Raw genomic sequence first — 13,481 nt, forward strand, 5'->3', positions numbered from 1 at the left:
GCACTGCGCTGTGGCCTCCTTACATCCGAAACGAAAGCAAGTGACAGAATTGCTACTTAGAAAAGGAGCAAATGTTAATGAAAAAAATAAAGAGTAAGTAGAATTGTAGGAAGTCGTTCAGTTCTTAAAGGGCAAAGGCAACAGATGTTCATAACTCAAATTCCCCGTTTTTTTTTTCCCCTCTAGTTTCATGACTCCCCTGCATGTTGCAGCAGAGAGAGCTCACAATGATGTCCTGGAAGTTCTGCATAAACATGGAGCAAAGGTAAGACCTGAAACTAAGCACCAAACTCACAGATCCCAGGACTGTTTGTTTCTATTAATTTTATAAGAGACTGTTAGGTTGTGTGTGAATTCACTAATTCTTCTTCAGAGCCAATGTAGATCTTGCTAAGTTCTTGTGTTAGTTAACATTTTTGGTTCTGGAGTTTGAAGCCAAGATCTAATGCTTCTCTAAGTTGCTTCAGTCCAGCTAGTCCCGGATATTACTTCCTGGGAGGTTCAGTGGCAAAGAACTGACAGTAATAGCTAATTCATCTTTTCTCTCACCATGTTGTGACTGAGTGCTCTTCTATCCTCTCTGACCCCCACACCCATTTTTTTAATATAAATTTATTTATTGAATCACAGTGAGAACAGTTACAAACTTTCAGGATTAAGTCTCGGTCATAAAATGATAAAACACCCATCCCTTCACCAGTGCCCATTTTCCATCACCAAAAACTCCAATATACCCCCATCCCACCCCCTCCCCTTGTGTGGCAGATGATTTCCACATTACCCTCTGCTTTGGTTACATTCAATATTTTGACACCAGATCCACCATCATTATTGGGATTTTCCCCCAACACTCAGACCTGCCAAGAAGGCAACATTAGACAGTAACTAGCATGAAATTTTAATAATTAAATCTGGAGGGATTTCTGCCCAAAGCCATTGGGTTCTGAGTTTCATTTATGTGTCTCTGGGATCATGGCTGTTAAGCAGCTTGATCAGTAGCCAGAGGGGCCATTCGTGGGCAGTGATTTGGGGTCTTGTGGCGGGGAAGGCCAAGGGCCAGCACCACCCCCATCCTGTGAGGCCCTGTATGTCTTGTCACTGCTGGCCCCTACTTGTCCAATGGCCTCTGGAAAATGGCGGCCACCGAGCTACCGGGGAAATAGGTGGAGGGACGGCACTTTTTCCCACCTGGGGTGACCCGGCACTGGCAACCTAATGCAAAGTACGGACACATTTCTGCGAAAAGCCACTGGGTTCCAAGTTTCGCTTGTGTGTGTCCCTGGGATCATGGCTGTTAAGCATCTTGATCAGTAGCCAGAGGGACCATTCGTGGGCGGCCCCTAGGTATCTGTGCCCTTAGTTTTTAAATTAAAAAAAAAAAAGGTTTCATTTCTTTACCTTCCTCTGTAATTTTTTTAATGAATTTTACATCTGTGTATATAAAATACAGTGTAGCACTGTTTAATTCATTTGAGTTGATAAATGAATAAATGTATATTGAGGGGGACTGGAGGGATAGTACGGTGGATAGGGCGCTTGCCTTACACGCAACTAACCCAGGTTTAATCCCTCCTAATCCCATATGGTCCCTGAGCCTGCCAGGCAAGATTCCTGTTGCAAAGTCAGGAGCAAACCCCTGAGCATTGCTGGGTATAGTCCCAAAAGAAAACAAAAAAGGTGTTTGTTGAGAGGACTCTCAAAAGTTTGTTTGGGGCCATCCTGTGCTGTACTCAGGGCTTACTCCTGGCAGGCTCAGAGTACAAGATGGGGCTCCATGGATCGAACCAGGGTTGGCCACTTGCAAGGCAAGCGCCCTATCCATCCCCCAAAATATTTCCTTACTTTTGGGGTGCCAGGAATTGAAACCAAGACCTCATGCAGAGAAGGTAAGTGCTCTGCTACTGAGCTCCATAGCCGGTTCCTCAGATCGTTGAGGGAAGGTGTTCTTGGGCCACAGCTGGCAGTTCTCAGCTCCTATTCCTACCTCTGTGCTCTGGGGTCACTACTGGTGGTGTTCTAGGGATTGTACACTGTGCTTAGGATTAAAACAGTACCAGCCACAGGTAAGGCAAGCCCCTTAACCTCTGGACTCTCTCTCCAGCCCTCAAAAGATTTTTTAGTCAATAGCACAGTGGCTAGGGCATTTGCGTTGCACGCAGCTCACCCCAATTCGAGTGCTCCATCCCTCTTGGAGAGCCCGGCAAGCTACTGAGAGTATCCCGCCTGCACGTCAGAGACTGGCAAGTACCCCATGGCATATTTGATATGCCAAAAACAGTAACAACAAATCTCACAATGGAGATGTTACTGGTGCCTGCTCAGCAAATCGATGAACAACAGGAGGACAGTGCTACAGTGCTACAGGTACATATCCAAAATTTTTCCTATCTTTGCATAGGAAGGACAATTGATATTTTTAATTTAAAAGTCAGGCTGGAGTGATAGCACAGTAGGTCCAGCATTAGCCTTGCATGCGGCCAACCCGGGTTCGATTCCTCTATCCCTCTCGGAGAGCCTGTCAAGCTACCAAGAGTATCGTGCCCACATGGCAAAGCCTGGCAAGCTACCCATGACGTATTTGATATGCCATAAACAGTAACAACAAGTCTCACAATGAAGACGTTACTGGTGCCCTCTGGGGCAAATTGGTGAACAACGGACTACGGTGCCACAGTGCAATTTAAAAGTCAGGATGAACAGGAACGAAAGGGAACAATTCATCAGATTTATTGCCTCTTTTGTAAGTACAACTACTTCATTTTTTAAATATAAATAATATTTTGTCTCTTGGACAAGTAGTAAATACTAAGAGAAAGACTCTGCTACACTTTAAAAGCATTGTAAATTTAATCACTGTTTTTTTGATTGAATCACTGTGAAATACAGTTACAAAGCTTTCGTGATTGAGTTACATTCATACAATGATCAAACAGCCGTCCCTCTACCTGTGTACATTATCCACCACCAATCTCCCCAGAATTCCTCCCGCCACCCCCACTCCACCCCACCCCCTGCCTCTCTGGCAGGCACTTTTCTTTACTATTCTTTATCTATTTTGAGGCATTATGGTTTGTAGTACAGATACTGAGAGGCCATCATGTTTGGTCCTTGTCTACTTTCAGGACACATCTTGCATCCTGAACGATTCCTCCCACCATCATTGACTTAATGGTCCCTTCTCTGTCTTGGCAGCCTTCTCACCGACATTCTTTTTAGTTCAGGAAATGCACTCTACTTTTGTGACCTTGGACTTTATTTTTTGGTATCTCAATTGGCTCTGGTCAAAATGTTGTTGCTAATACCTCCTTTACACGTGTTTTTGTGTTCCTTTTTAAAAAGTTTGATGATTCTTTGTGATTATAGAGTGCCTGACACACAAAACGTTGCCTTAAATTACCAGCAGATATGAGTATTGCTTTTTTTCTTCTTTGTCTTTTAAAACTGTTACGTATTTCTCTTTAATTATCTAAATTTTTATGACATCTAATCTCTTTATAATTTGTTTTGACCTACTCAAGCAATATGAAGATGTTATATGATTAAGCGTGTGCTGCTGGTTACTGTGGAAAATGCCAGTTTGGGAGTTAATGCAATTACCAAACTTGAAGCTAATTAATCCTGAACTAATTTAACAGCAGTAATGAAAAGGGAAGAGAAAGATGCAAGCAACTTATGAAGGAATAATTTTATTACTTGAAGATGAATTAGGCCTTGAATAGACTTAGAAAATTGTGATAAAATTAATGGAAGTAGGGGCCAGAGAGAAATACTTGTTCCCTGTGCCTTGAGATGGTTTTTTAATTGGGAGTTGATTGATAGATATGAGGTTTCTCTAGCACATCAGTTCTAAATAAAACAGCCGGAAATACAACACTTTTGTATGAAAGATAGTTTAAGTTTAGAAATATTTATTGGAAATCCTTAAAAATCCTCCCCGGGAATGAATGGTAGAATTAACCATCTGTATTTGTAGACGCGAGATTATGAAACTGAAATATCTCTCACAGTGTCAGTACACTAAGAATATGAAGAAGGAACAGAGTTGCAGAGAATTCATTTGGCAATTTTCAGGCAAGGGCTTTGATTGCTTCTAAAGGAAGTATTCTTCAAAGAGAGGAAAAAGGAGTATATGAATTAGGGGTTGGCAATAACGACATACTAAAATTAAATCATTTACTCATATACAAAGTTGTGGATTAGGTTTAAAGAAATGAGCAAGACACAACAGACAGTACTAGAAGCAACTGGGCATCTATTATCAGAGCTGGGTCTACAGGTAGGAGGAAAGAGAAATCACTAGAAGCAGTAAAAGAGTAGCATTTTGGAGAAAGTAATATAACAATACTCATTGCCCACTCCCTTCCCCACAGACTCCTTATCTGTTGGCCACATCCAACAAAATGTTAAAATGTCAGAAGAACTCCTTAGTACAAGTCATTTTCTTAGGACCAGAGTAGGATAGAGAATGGAAATTTATCCAAAGGGGCAAACAAGCAATATTTGGTGAAAAGATGGAAACAAATGGCTGATTGAGAATTGCTGGGAGGAGTCTCTGGGTCTCTTGTGTGCCACTTGAGAGAGCCATCCCCCCCAGAACACTTAATCTATTATCTATTAATCCTCTGTTTTGTGAGCATACATGGAACTTTGTCTTTCGTGGAGTAATTTTCTCCTGTGAGTCTGCACTGTCATTCTGTAGTCTGCCTTCATTCTTTAGTAGAACTTAAGCTCTAACTGTATATGGCATTATTATTAACTGAAAACAAGATGTTTGGTTCAGAAGTGCTTCTTATCATACATAAAACTACTGCTATCTTGTCATTAGACTATTGAATGTGTGGAACATGAAATTTCTGACTTTTCATGTTTTAATTTGACAGATTCAGATTGTTATGTAAGAAGAAATTGTGTCAATAGTAATTGGCCTTTAATGGGCTTATTTTCTCACATTGAGAAGTGATCAAGAGTCTTTGCTCATTTCAGGAAATGTGTTAGATCATCATAAGGACTTTATTAATGCTATTTAAAGGTTGACTGATGAGTCAATTCCATTACCCTAAAGGTGCAAAACTGCTTTTAAAGATATAGATGCAAAGTATTTTTTTATAGTTCAAATAATATCTGAGGTGTTACAATATCAATGTCAAGTCTAAATGGGCCAGTAACTCAGAGACATTTAATAATTGATCAGCTGAATCTAGATTAGGCACAGTGGAAATGCATGTTTTATATGTGTTTTATCAGTGTATGTTTATTACTTCTGTGAGATAATTATGAAGACTCCTTGGAGATCATCAATAGAAATTGCACCTTAGATACTCAGGCTTGGACTAGGAATTTGAAAAGTGTTATGATGTTTTCCATGTCTGGAGATACGAAATTGTTACAGTATGTTCTCTATATCTGTCTCATTCCCTCTCTTTCTGAGGTTACATGGATTTCTTTTCTCGTATATTTGCTTGCTTGTATTTTAGACTACTCTCGGTCTCTTTATTTACCTTTAGCTTAAATATTTACAACTGATAGCTTTCTGACTGTCTCCCAACTGGTGAAGGAGAAAGAAAGAATATGAATGAGACTTTCATTCGTTTAACAAAACCACCTGATTAGCACTCCCTAAACAGCTGTGCTCAGGGAGTTATTTTTCAGGTACCCTGTCCATAAAGAAAAAGATAACACCTATGCAACCTCTTTAGAGAGCTTGGAATTTCAAAATTCCACAAGGTCCTTGAAGTTTTACAAATACTAATATTAAAGTTCAACTAGTAACAAACCTTATTCTAGTTTCATGGCTCAAATTATATTCAGATTTAACTTCCTGCTGCAGTCTGTGGCAGGCTTGCAATATAATAAAGGATTAAAAATTTTTAAAGCAAAATACTGATGACTATCAGAATTCTAATTGAGAATTAAATTTTTGGTATTTTGACTGTTTCAAAATACCAAAGTTAAAGCTACCCAAGGAGATAATTTAACAGTGTATCCACTATGAATAATGAGTCCTAGAAGTATTTATAAAACCTTAAGAATCATTAAATTACACTTTCATGACATAAAATAAATTGGTATTCTCTATATTTAAAAATATTTTAAAATATTGTAAACACTTGGCATTTTTTCTCATTTATAGTTTAAGGAAAGCACATGATTATTGCCAGACCTATATACAGAATATTATGTTGGAAATAATATTACTAATCACTAGATTTCGCAACCTTATTACTCTTACCATTCATTTACCAGCCATTTTTGAATACCTGCTTTTGCAACTCATAGTTTTACTGTGGGTTGTATGTAAAGTTTGTATTTAAAGAAGATCCTGTCTTTAAAAATATCCTAATAATGATCTTTGGTGATGATGCCTGATTTTTTTAATGTATTGTTGAATTCAGTTGATGAACAGTGTTTTACGACTTTTATATCTATGTTCATCAAGGTTATTGATCAATAATTTTCTTTAATTTAGTGTCTGATTTTGGTGTCAGGGTAATGATGAACTTAGGAGTTTGGAAATACCCTTCTGTTCTGTATGTAGAGAGAGTTTGAAAAGGATTGTTGCTATCCTTCAGAATTTTTGGTATAGCTATTTGGTCTTGGACTTTTGTTGGGAAGTTTTTTATTATAATTTCATCTTCTAATTGCTTAGTTTTTTTATTTCTTCAGACTAATTAATTTGTATATTTTTAGGAACTTAACCATTCCAAATTTGTTGACATATCAATAATAGTTTCTTATGATTCTGTTTCTGTAGTATCAGTTGTCATATCTCGTATCTCTGGTTCTTTCTGGTTCCTTTTTATTTTTTGCTCATGGTGAATCTAGCTAAAGACTTGTCCATTTTATTTACATTTATAACAACCCAGAAAATTGTAGAATGGAACCAATTCCTAGTTCCATTGATATTTTCGTTATCTTTTTAGCTTCTGTCCAATTGATTTACTTCTGATCTTAGTTATTTCCTTTCTTGTACTAATTTTTTACTTGATTTTTTTCCTTTTATTTCTGTGAGATATAAAATTAGGATGTTTCTTTTAGATTGTTCTTTATTTGATGGTAAGCATTTATAGTTGTGAACTTCCCTCTTTGTACTACTTTTGCTACATCCCATAAATTTTGTTACTCTGTTTTTCTGTCTCAAGTACTTTTTGATTATTTTTAATTTTATGAAGAAAATAGAATTTTAGGTATCTATATACAGATGTTAGATTTATGGAAGTAGGTATAATGATCAAACATTTAAATAGTCTCTCAAGCTAAAGGTTTGTCAACAAAGGAGCTTTTTATTAAACAGCGATGGTAATGATTCAGAAAGATAAACACAAGAGGTATTATGAAAATCTGAGAATATGTGCTGAAACTAGATCTTGTTAGTTTTAGTTGGAGAATTTTAATTGTATTCTTAGATTTAGAGGGCCATTGTGGAATTTTAAATAGGCAGATGGCATAAGCAGAATCCTGTTTCAGGAAGATAGTAACATTGTAGGAATGTAGGAAGATATTACATCCTAGTAGATGTAACTTTCTTAGATAATTACAGAAACTGAAACCTGTATATTAGATAGATAATAGATAAAATGGTAATGATACCATATTTTAGCTGGTACAGTCATTTAATAGTCTTCCAAAATATTAATCTTTTGAATAAGATCTTTTAAAGAGGCATATCAGTATAATGTTTCTTACTGTTAAAACAGTTTTTATATGTCTGCATTCTGTTCTTCAGGCTCTGTTTCATCTACGAGTGACTTGTCTCAGATCCACATCTTTCGTCCCTTTATTATTTGATTAATGACCAAAAACAAAATAAAACAAAAAAACAATTGATGTTGGTTTTTTTTTTATTTGTTTTCACTTTCAAAGTATCCAGATTTCAGAAAAGGTCATGGGAACTAAAGAAATACAGAGTTTGAACCTATGCATGTTCACAGTTGAAATTAAATATGGGTTAACAATAAATGCTTAATGCCAAAATTTCGTTGAGTAGCTCATGATTGAAGTACAAAATGAGTAATATGAGCATTGGTAGTCATAAATTTAAGAGAAAAATGCTTCCTCGGTTGGTTTTTTGTGACTAGACTATTTTCCCTAATTAGCATATATAAAGATTCCATTAAGTAATTTCCATATAGCCCTCTTGCTGGCTTCTGGACTTTCCGCAACTTTGAATCATAATTGTATAGCCCTATACAACTCACATCAAATGCCTGAAATATAATATCTTGTGGTTTTATATCATGTCCAGTTGCCCTAAAAGAAAATCATAATCACTTTGTAGGTGCTTAAGGTTATTATCTGTAGGAAACAAAGTAAAAAGGGGCACTATGCTTTATCTCTTGAACTGCCAAGACATTTGTTACTCATCTCATACCTTTAAATATATATCTTAGGCCAGTCATGACTATCACAGTGTAGGCTTAACACATTAAGTCTAAAGCATTTTTCTTATTTGAGGCAGTGTCTGTACTTTTTATAGCACTCTATCTTATCCTTGTGAAATGGATTATAAGAGGGGAGGAAATTAGAGAACTGGGTTTAAAAGAGACATTCTAACCCAAATTTCTTCAGTAAACATATATGTTGTTAATATGTATTTCAGATAATATATATTAGAAATTAAAGTAATATCTCTTTAAAATATAAAGAATAAATGAATGCTAATATATAAAAATAATGTTTTTCTTTTAGGAACAAATTATGTATAGCAAAACATGTGTATATATGTGTACTTATTTAATTTGAAAGGTTATAGAAAAACTCTTCTGGGTGTTCACCTTCTAGTTATTCTCCTCAGCTCGAATGTTAGAATATATTGTTAGACTGTATTTCTTAGCTATCTGGGGTCTGTTGGTTTTTCGTTGTTGTTTTTAAGAATTTTGTCCTTATACAAAAGTACGTCAAATGTTGTTAAGCCTAAGTTTTGAGCCTGAGAGAAAAATTGTCAACTTATGAGTCAAAATTATCAAAGCCAAGAGAGCTAAAACAGCATCAGTTAAAATATTTCAGCACTTGGGGCTGGAGCAATAGCACAGCAGGTAGGGCGTTTGCCTTGCATGCGGCAGACCCAGGTTCGATTCCCAGCATCCCATATGGTCCCCCGAGCACCGCCAGGAGAGATTCCTGAGCGCATGAACCAGGAGTAACTCCAGTGCATCTCCGGGTGTGATCTTAAAAAAAAAAGCAAAAAAAAAAAAATTTCAGCACTTGGTCTATATTTTGTACTTTAGATAGTTCCTTTGTGTGCTTCCAGTATTGATTTTGTGGATAATGTGCACAGGTTATTTCATTCCTCCAAATGTCTCTATCAATAGAGTGAATTACCATCATTTGCCACTTATATTACTTAAAGAATAGTATAGATTAGTAAGTCCAAAACTTATGAGAACTTCCCTTGAACATTTAAAGTTCCCTCATATTCAGAGATCACAATGAAAATTGTTAGCTCCAAAATATCAATCTTCTTTACTGTGAAACTGAATTAGAACAAAATTACAAACTCTGACAGATTACCCATTCCAAAGTTCAGGGTATGAGGATTGATTTATAGTTATATAAAATAGCTACTGCCACCCTCTTAAAAAGAAACCTATCACTTACTTTAGAATGCAAACACATTTTGGACTTAAATGCTTTGAACCACTTCAGACTATATATGCGGGAATATTAGACTGACCACTTCTTAGAGAACTCTGTCTCATGACTAAGTGATTTTTTTAAAAGTGAACAGAATTAGGACATTGAGGTTATTGACAAATAAAATAGGAAGTTTTCTTTATAACTCTTCAGATTCGTAAAAGTGGAAAATTGAGTGTTGAAATCACTTTTTGGTTGTTAAATATTCATATAATTTATTTAGGTTTTCTTGTAATTAGATATTTACCAAAATTTAGAAAATAAATACCATTGACTGCTCTTTGTTTACATGTTTTGTTGTCTTGATACTCTAGGAGTAGGTTTAATAAATACTTTCATCCTAAAGTATTTAAAATGTACTTTTAATGTGGTAAGCAGTCAACATAAGAATCCCAGTCTGTATGGACTGAACATGTTTGCCACTCAATGCCTCTTTTGCAGACCACAACACCCAAAAGGAGAGAGAGAACACAGGGGATTGCGCTGCCACAGAGACCGGGGGATGGGGGGATGGGGGTGGGAGGGATATTATCCATGGTGGTGGAAAATGGGCACTGGTGGAGGGATGGGTATCTGATCATTGTATAATTGAAACCCAAGCACAAACAAAAAATTGTAAATCTACAACGGTAAAAAAAAAATAAAATAAAGGGAAAAAATTAAAAAAAAAAAAAGAATCCCAGTCTGTGGGCAGGAACAACAATACAGCAGGTAGGGCACTTGCCTTACATGTGGCTGACCCAGGTTCAATCCCTGACATCCCATATGGTTCCCTGAGCACCACCGGGAGTGATTCCTGAGTGCAGAGCCAGGAGTAACCCCTGAGCATCACCAGTTGTGGCACAAACGAACAAAAAAGAATCCCAGTCCACAGAGATTTTCCATTCTACTTATTGAGGAAAGTGGAAGATGTGAGGGGAGTTGTGGATAAAAAGATTGTTATTTAGGAAAAGGATGGGTATATTGTCATTTTCAGTTCATTGGTCAGAGAAAGGTTTTTTGTTGTTGTTGTTGTTGTTGTTGTTTTAATGAGTCTTCAGTACCACCAAGCAAAAGTTAGTTGCATGTGGTATTTCTTTCAAAGTAATTCGCTGGTTTTTATTTCTCATCTCATTTTGCTGTGACTTGAGAGATTATACAGGGGTTAAGATGCTGGTCTTCCCCTCATGCACTAAGTTGTGGCCTGGAAATCCTGAGCACTGCAGGCCTGAGCATCACCACTTCCCCGGGATCTCAACGTCAGCTATAACATTCAATTGACAATCACAGGGAGTGGTTCTTGGACCCCTGGGTAGACAAGAACAAAGTATCTTTCCATGACTCTAAAATAAAATTCTCATTATTGCACTCTTAAAAAAAAAAAAAGATGCTGGTCTTTTAGATGGCCAACCCCAGTCACCACACATAGTTCCCTAAGCACTGCTAGGAGTGATACCTGAGAACAGAACCAGGAGTAAGCCCTGAACATAGCAAGTGTTCTTTCTCCCCAATAAACAAACAAAAAGAATATTTGCTACAGTGTGAAAAAGAACAAACTAAGTGCTCATTTCCTTGCCTCTGTCTCTGGTTTTTCAGATGAATGCACTGGACACCCTTGGTCAGACTGCTTTGCATAGAGCAGCCCTTGCAGGTCACCTGCAGACCTGCCGCCTTCTCCTGAGCTACGGCTCGGATCCCTCCATCATCTCTTTGCAAGGCTTTACAGCGGCACAGATGGGAAATGAAGCAGTACAGCAGATTCTGAGTGGTGAGTTCTACCCTTCCCCTTCCATGCTCATCCGTACACACACAGAATTTTGTCCACTTGCTTTTGCAATATTTTCTCTGCCTCAGTATGTTCTGTCTTTTTCTTCCCCCCTATGTTTTCTTCCTGGCTCTTCAGTCTGTGGTCCTCCCCATCATTCTTTTTTCTTTTTGTCTTTTTGGATCACATCTGGCTATGCTCAGGGGTCACCCTACCTCTGTACTCAGGAATTACTCCTGGTGGTGCTTGGAGTACCATATGGTATACCAGGGATAGAACCTGGGTCAACTGCATGCAAGGCAAATGCCCCACCCACTATGCTATGGTTCAGGGCCCTCCTCACCATTCTTTTTTGGTGGAGCTAGATAAGCATCACAAAAGTGGCAGGTTAGCTCAGTATGTGCTGCTCAGGAGCTGTTCATGGTGTGTGCACAGGAGTGATCCCTGAAGCTGCCTAGGGGCCCAGGAATCACACAGATGGGCTGCATGCAAGGCAAGCACTTTGCCATCTGCACTGCCTGTCCAGCCCAATTGTTGATGGGGATGTGTACACCCTGCTGTGCTTAGGGCTTACTCCTGACTCAGGAGTTACCTTCGGTGGTGTTCAAAAGACCATATGTGATGCCAGGGACCAAACTGGTGTTGGCTGCAAGCAGGTAAGCACCTTAACCTGTACTATTCCTCCAGGTCCTGTTGATTTATTTTTGTTTGTTTTGAGCTGTCCCAGTCAGTTTTCAGAGCTTACTCCTGGCTTTGCTCAGGGGTCACTCCTGGTGAGGATTGCAGAATCCCATGGACTGCTGGGGTGCGAACCCAGGCTGACCTTGCACAAGGCAATTTCTTGACCCGCTATCCTAATTCTTGTCCCAACCTGTTGGTCTTTTTAAAATGTCTTTCATTACATAAAGCACTCTTTTCCCCCTTTTCTTAGCATTTGATTTTCTACATACTTATTGTAACCAAATAAATGCAGTTTATTTTTGGTGACTTCTGATAAGAGGTGAAGTCTTTCTTTTAAAAATCGTGTGTGTGTGTGTGTGTGTGTGTGTGTGTATTTGTGTGTTTGAACCACACCCAGCAATACTTAGGGCTTACCTGACTCTGAGCTCAGGGATCAATCTTGGAGGGCTTGGAGGATCATAAAGGACGCCATGGATCAAACCCCTTGTTGGCCACTGCAAGGTAGTTGCCCTACCCACTGTAATATCACTCCAAACCAGATTATATTTAGATCAGTCTAAAATCTTGGTCTGCCATTTTGGATAATACACCCAAAAAGGTGTTTCTGATCATAGGATTTGCAACCTAAACCTGAACTCTTTCCTAAAGGAAACTAGCACTAACTTTGGAGGTGCAAAAGTTAAACCATTAATTGATGTGTCTAAAAATCACAGTTTAAATAGAGTTCAGTCTAAATACTCACCCGTGTATGTACATGTGCATTATAAAAGCCACACACAATGTCAGTGGACATCACTGGACATCCTCCGAGTGATACATTACAGTTTTCCTTTGTGTTTTCCTTTCTGCCAAAGTATAATGAATTTTTGATCTTTTAATGTTGGACTCATCAAAATACCTTGTTTGTTAGTCTCATACTACTTGCACTAACAATCCTATTTAACCACATTCTCTTTAGCATTTGTGTCACATCTTCCAGTGATACACATTTTAAATTGCACTTCTCTGAAACAGTTCAATGAATTAAACTAATTTCTGTAGTTAATAGATCTTTTTTGGTGCAGATTAGATTTTGCATGATCACTGATTTTGGAAATAGTACATCTGCATCATGTTAAGGATAGGGCACTTAGTCACTCAGCACTGAAAGTTGGATGGCTTCCCTAAGTTCACATAACAAAATTGGCACAATTTTGCTATACCACTTGGGGAAATCGGTATATTCCAGAGATATTCTTGGTTCTGTTTTTTCACTTTTCCCTACCAAATTATGGCCCCAGACTTGGAAGAATAGATTATCAGGGTTGGAAAAGAATCTTTTTGTCTTAGAATTTATTTAAGTATGACTTAGAATGAAATGCATGTAGGTTGAAATAAGAAACCACTTATTTAATTTAGCTGGAAAGGATTGAATTACCCAGAATCT

The 13,481-nt window shown here is 37.8% G+C and overlaps 1 protein-coding gene across 1 annotated transcript in view; it reads left to right on the forward strand.

Moving 5' to 3' along the window:
• Positions 1-13,481, forward strand: part of TNKS (tankyrase) — a 191,223-nt gene that overhangs the window by 139,623 nt on the left and 38,119 nt on the right. Inside the window, exons 10-12 of the mRNA XM_056116682.1 lie at positions 2-93; positions 187-265; positions 11,206-11,377. Of these exons, the coding sequence (XP_055972657.1) occupies positions 2-93; positions 187-265; positions 11,206-11,377 (343 nt within the window). The remainder of the gene's footprint in view (position 1; positions 94-186; positions 266-11,205; positions 11,378-13,481) is intronic.

The sequence above is a fragment of the Sorex fumeus genome, unplaced genomic scaffold (genome assembly GCF_029834395.1).
Source record: "Sorex fumeus unplaced genomic scaffold, SorFum_2.1 ptg000033l, whole genome shotgun sequence".
Lineage (NCBI taxonomy): Eukaryota > Metazoa > Chordata > Mammalia > Eulipotyphla > Soricidae > Sorex > Sorex fumeus.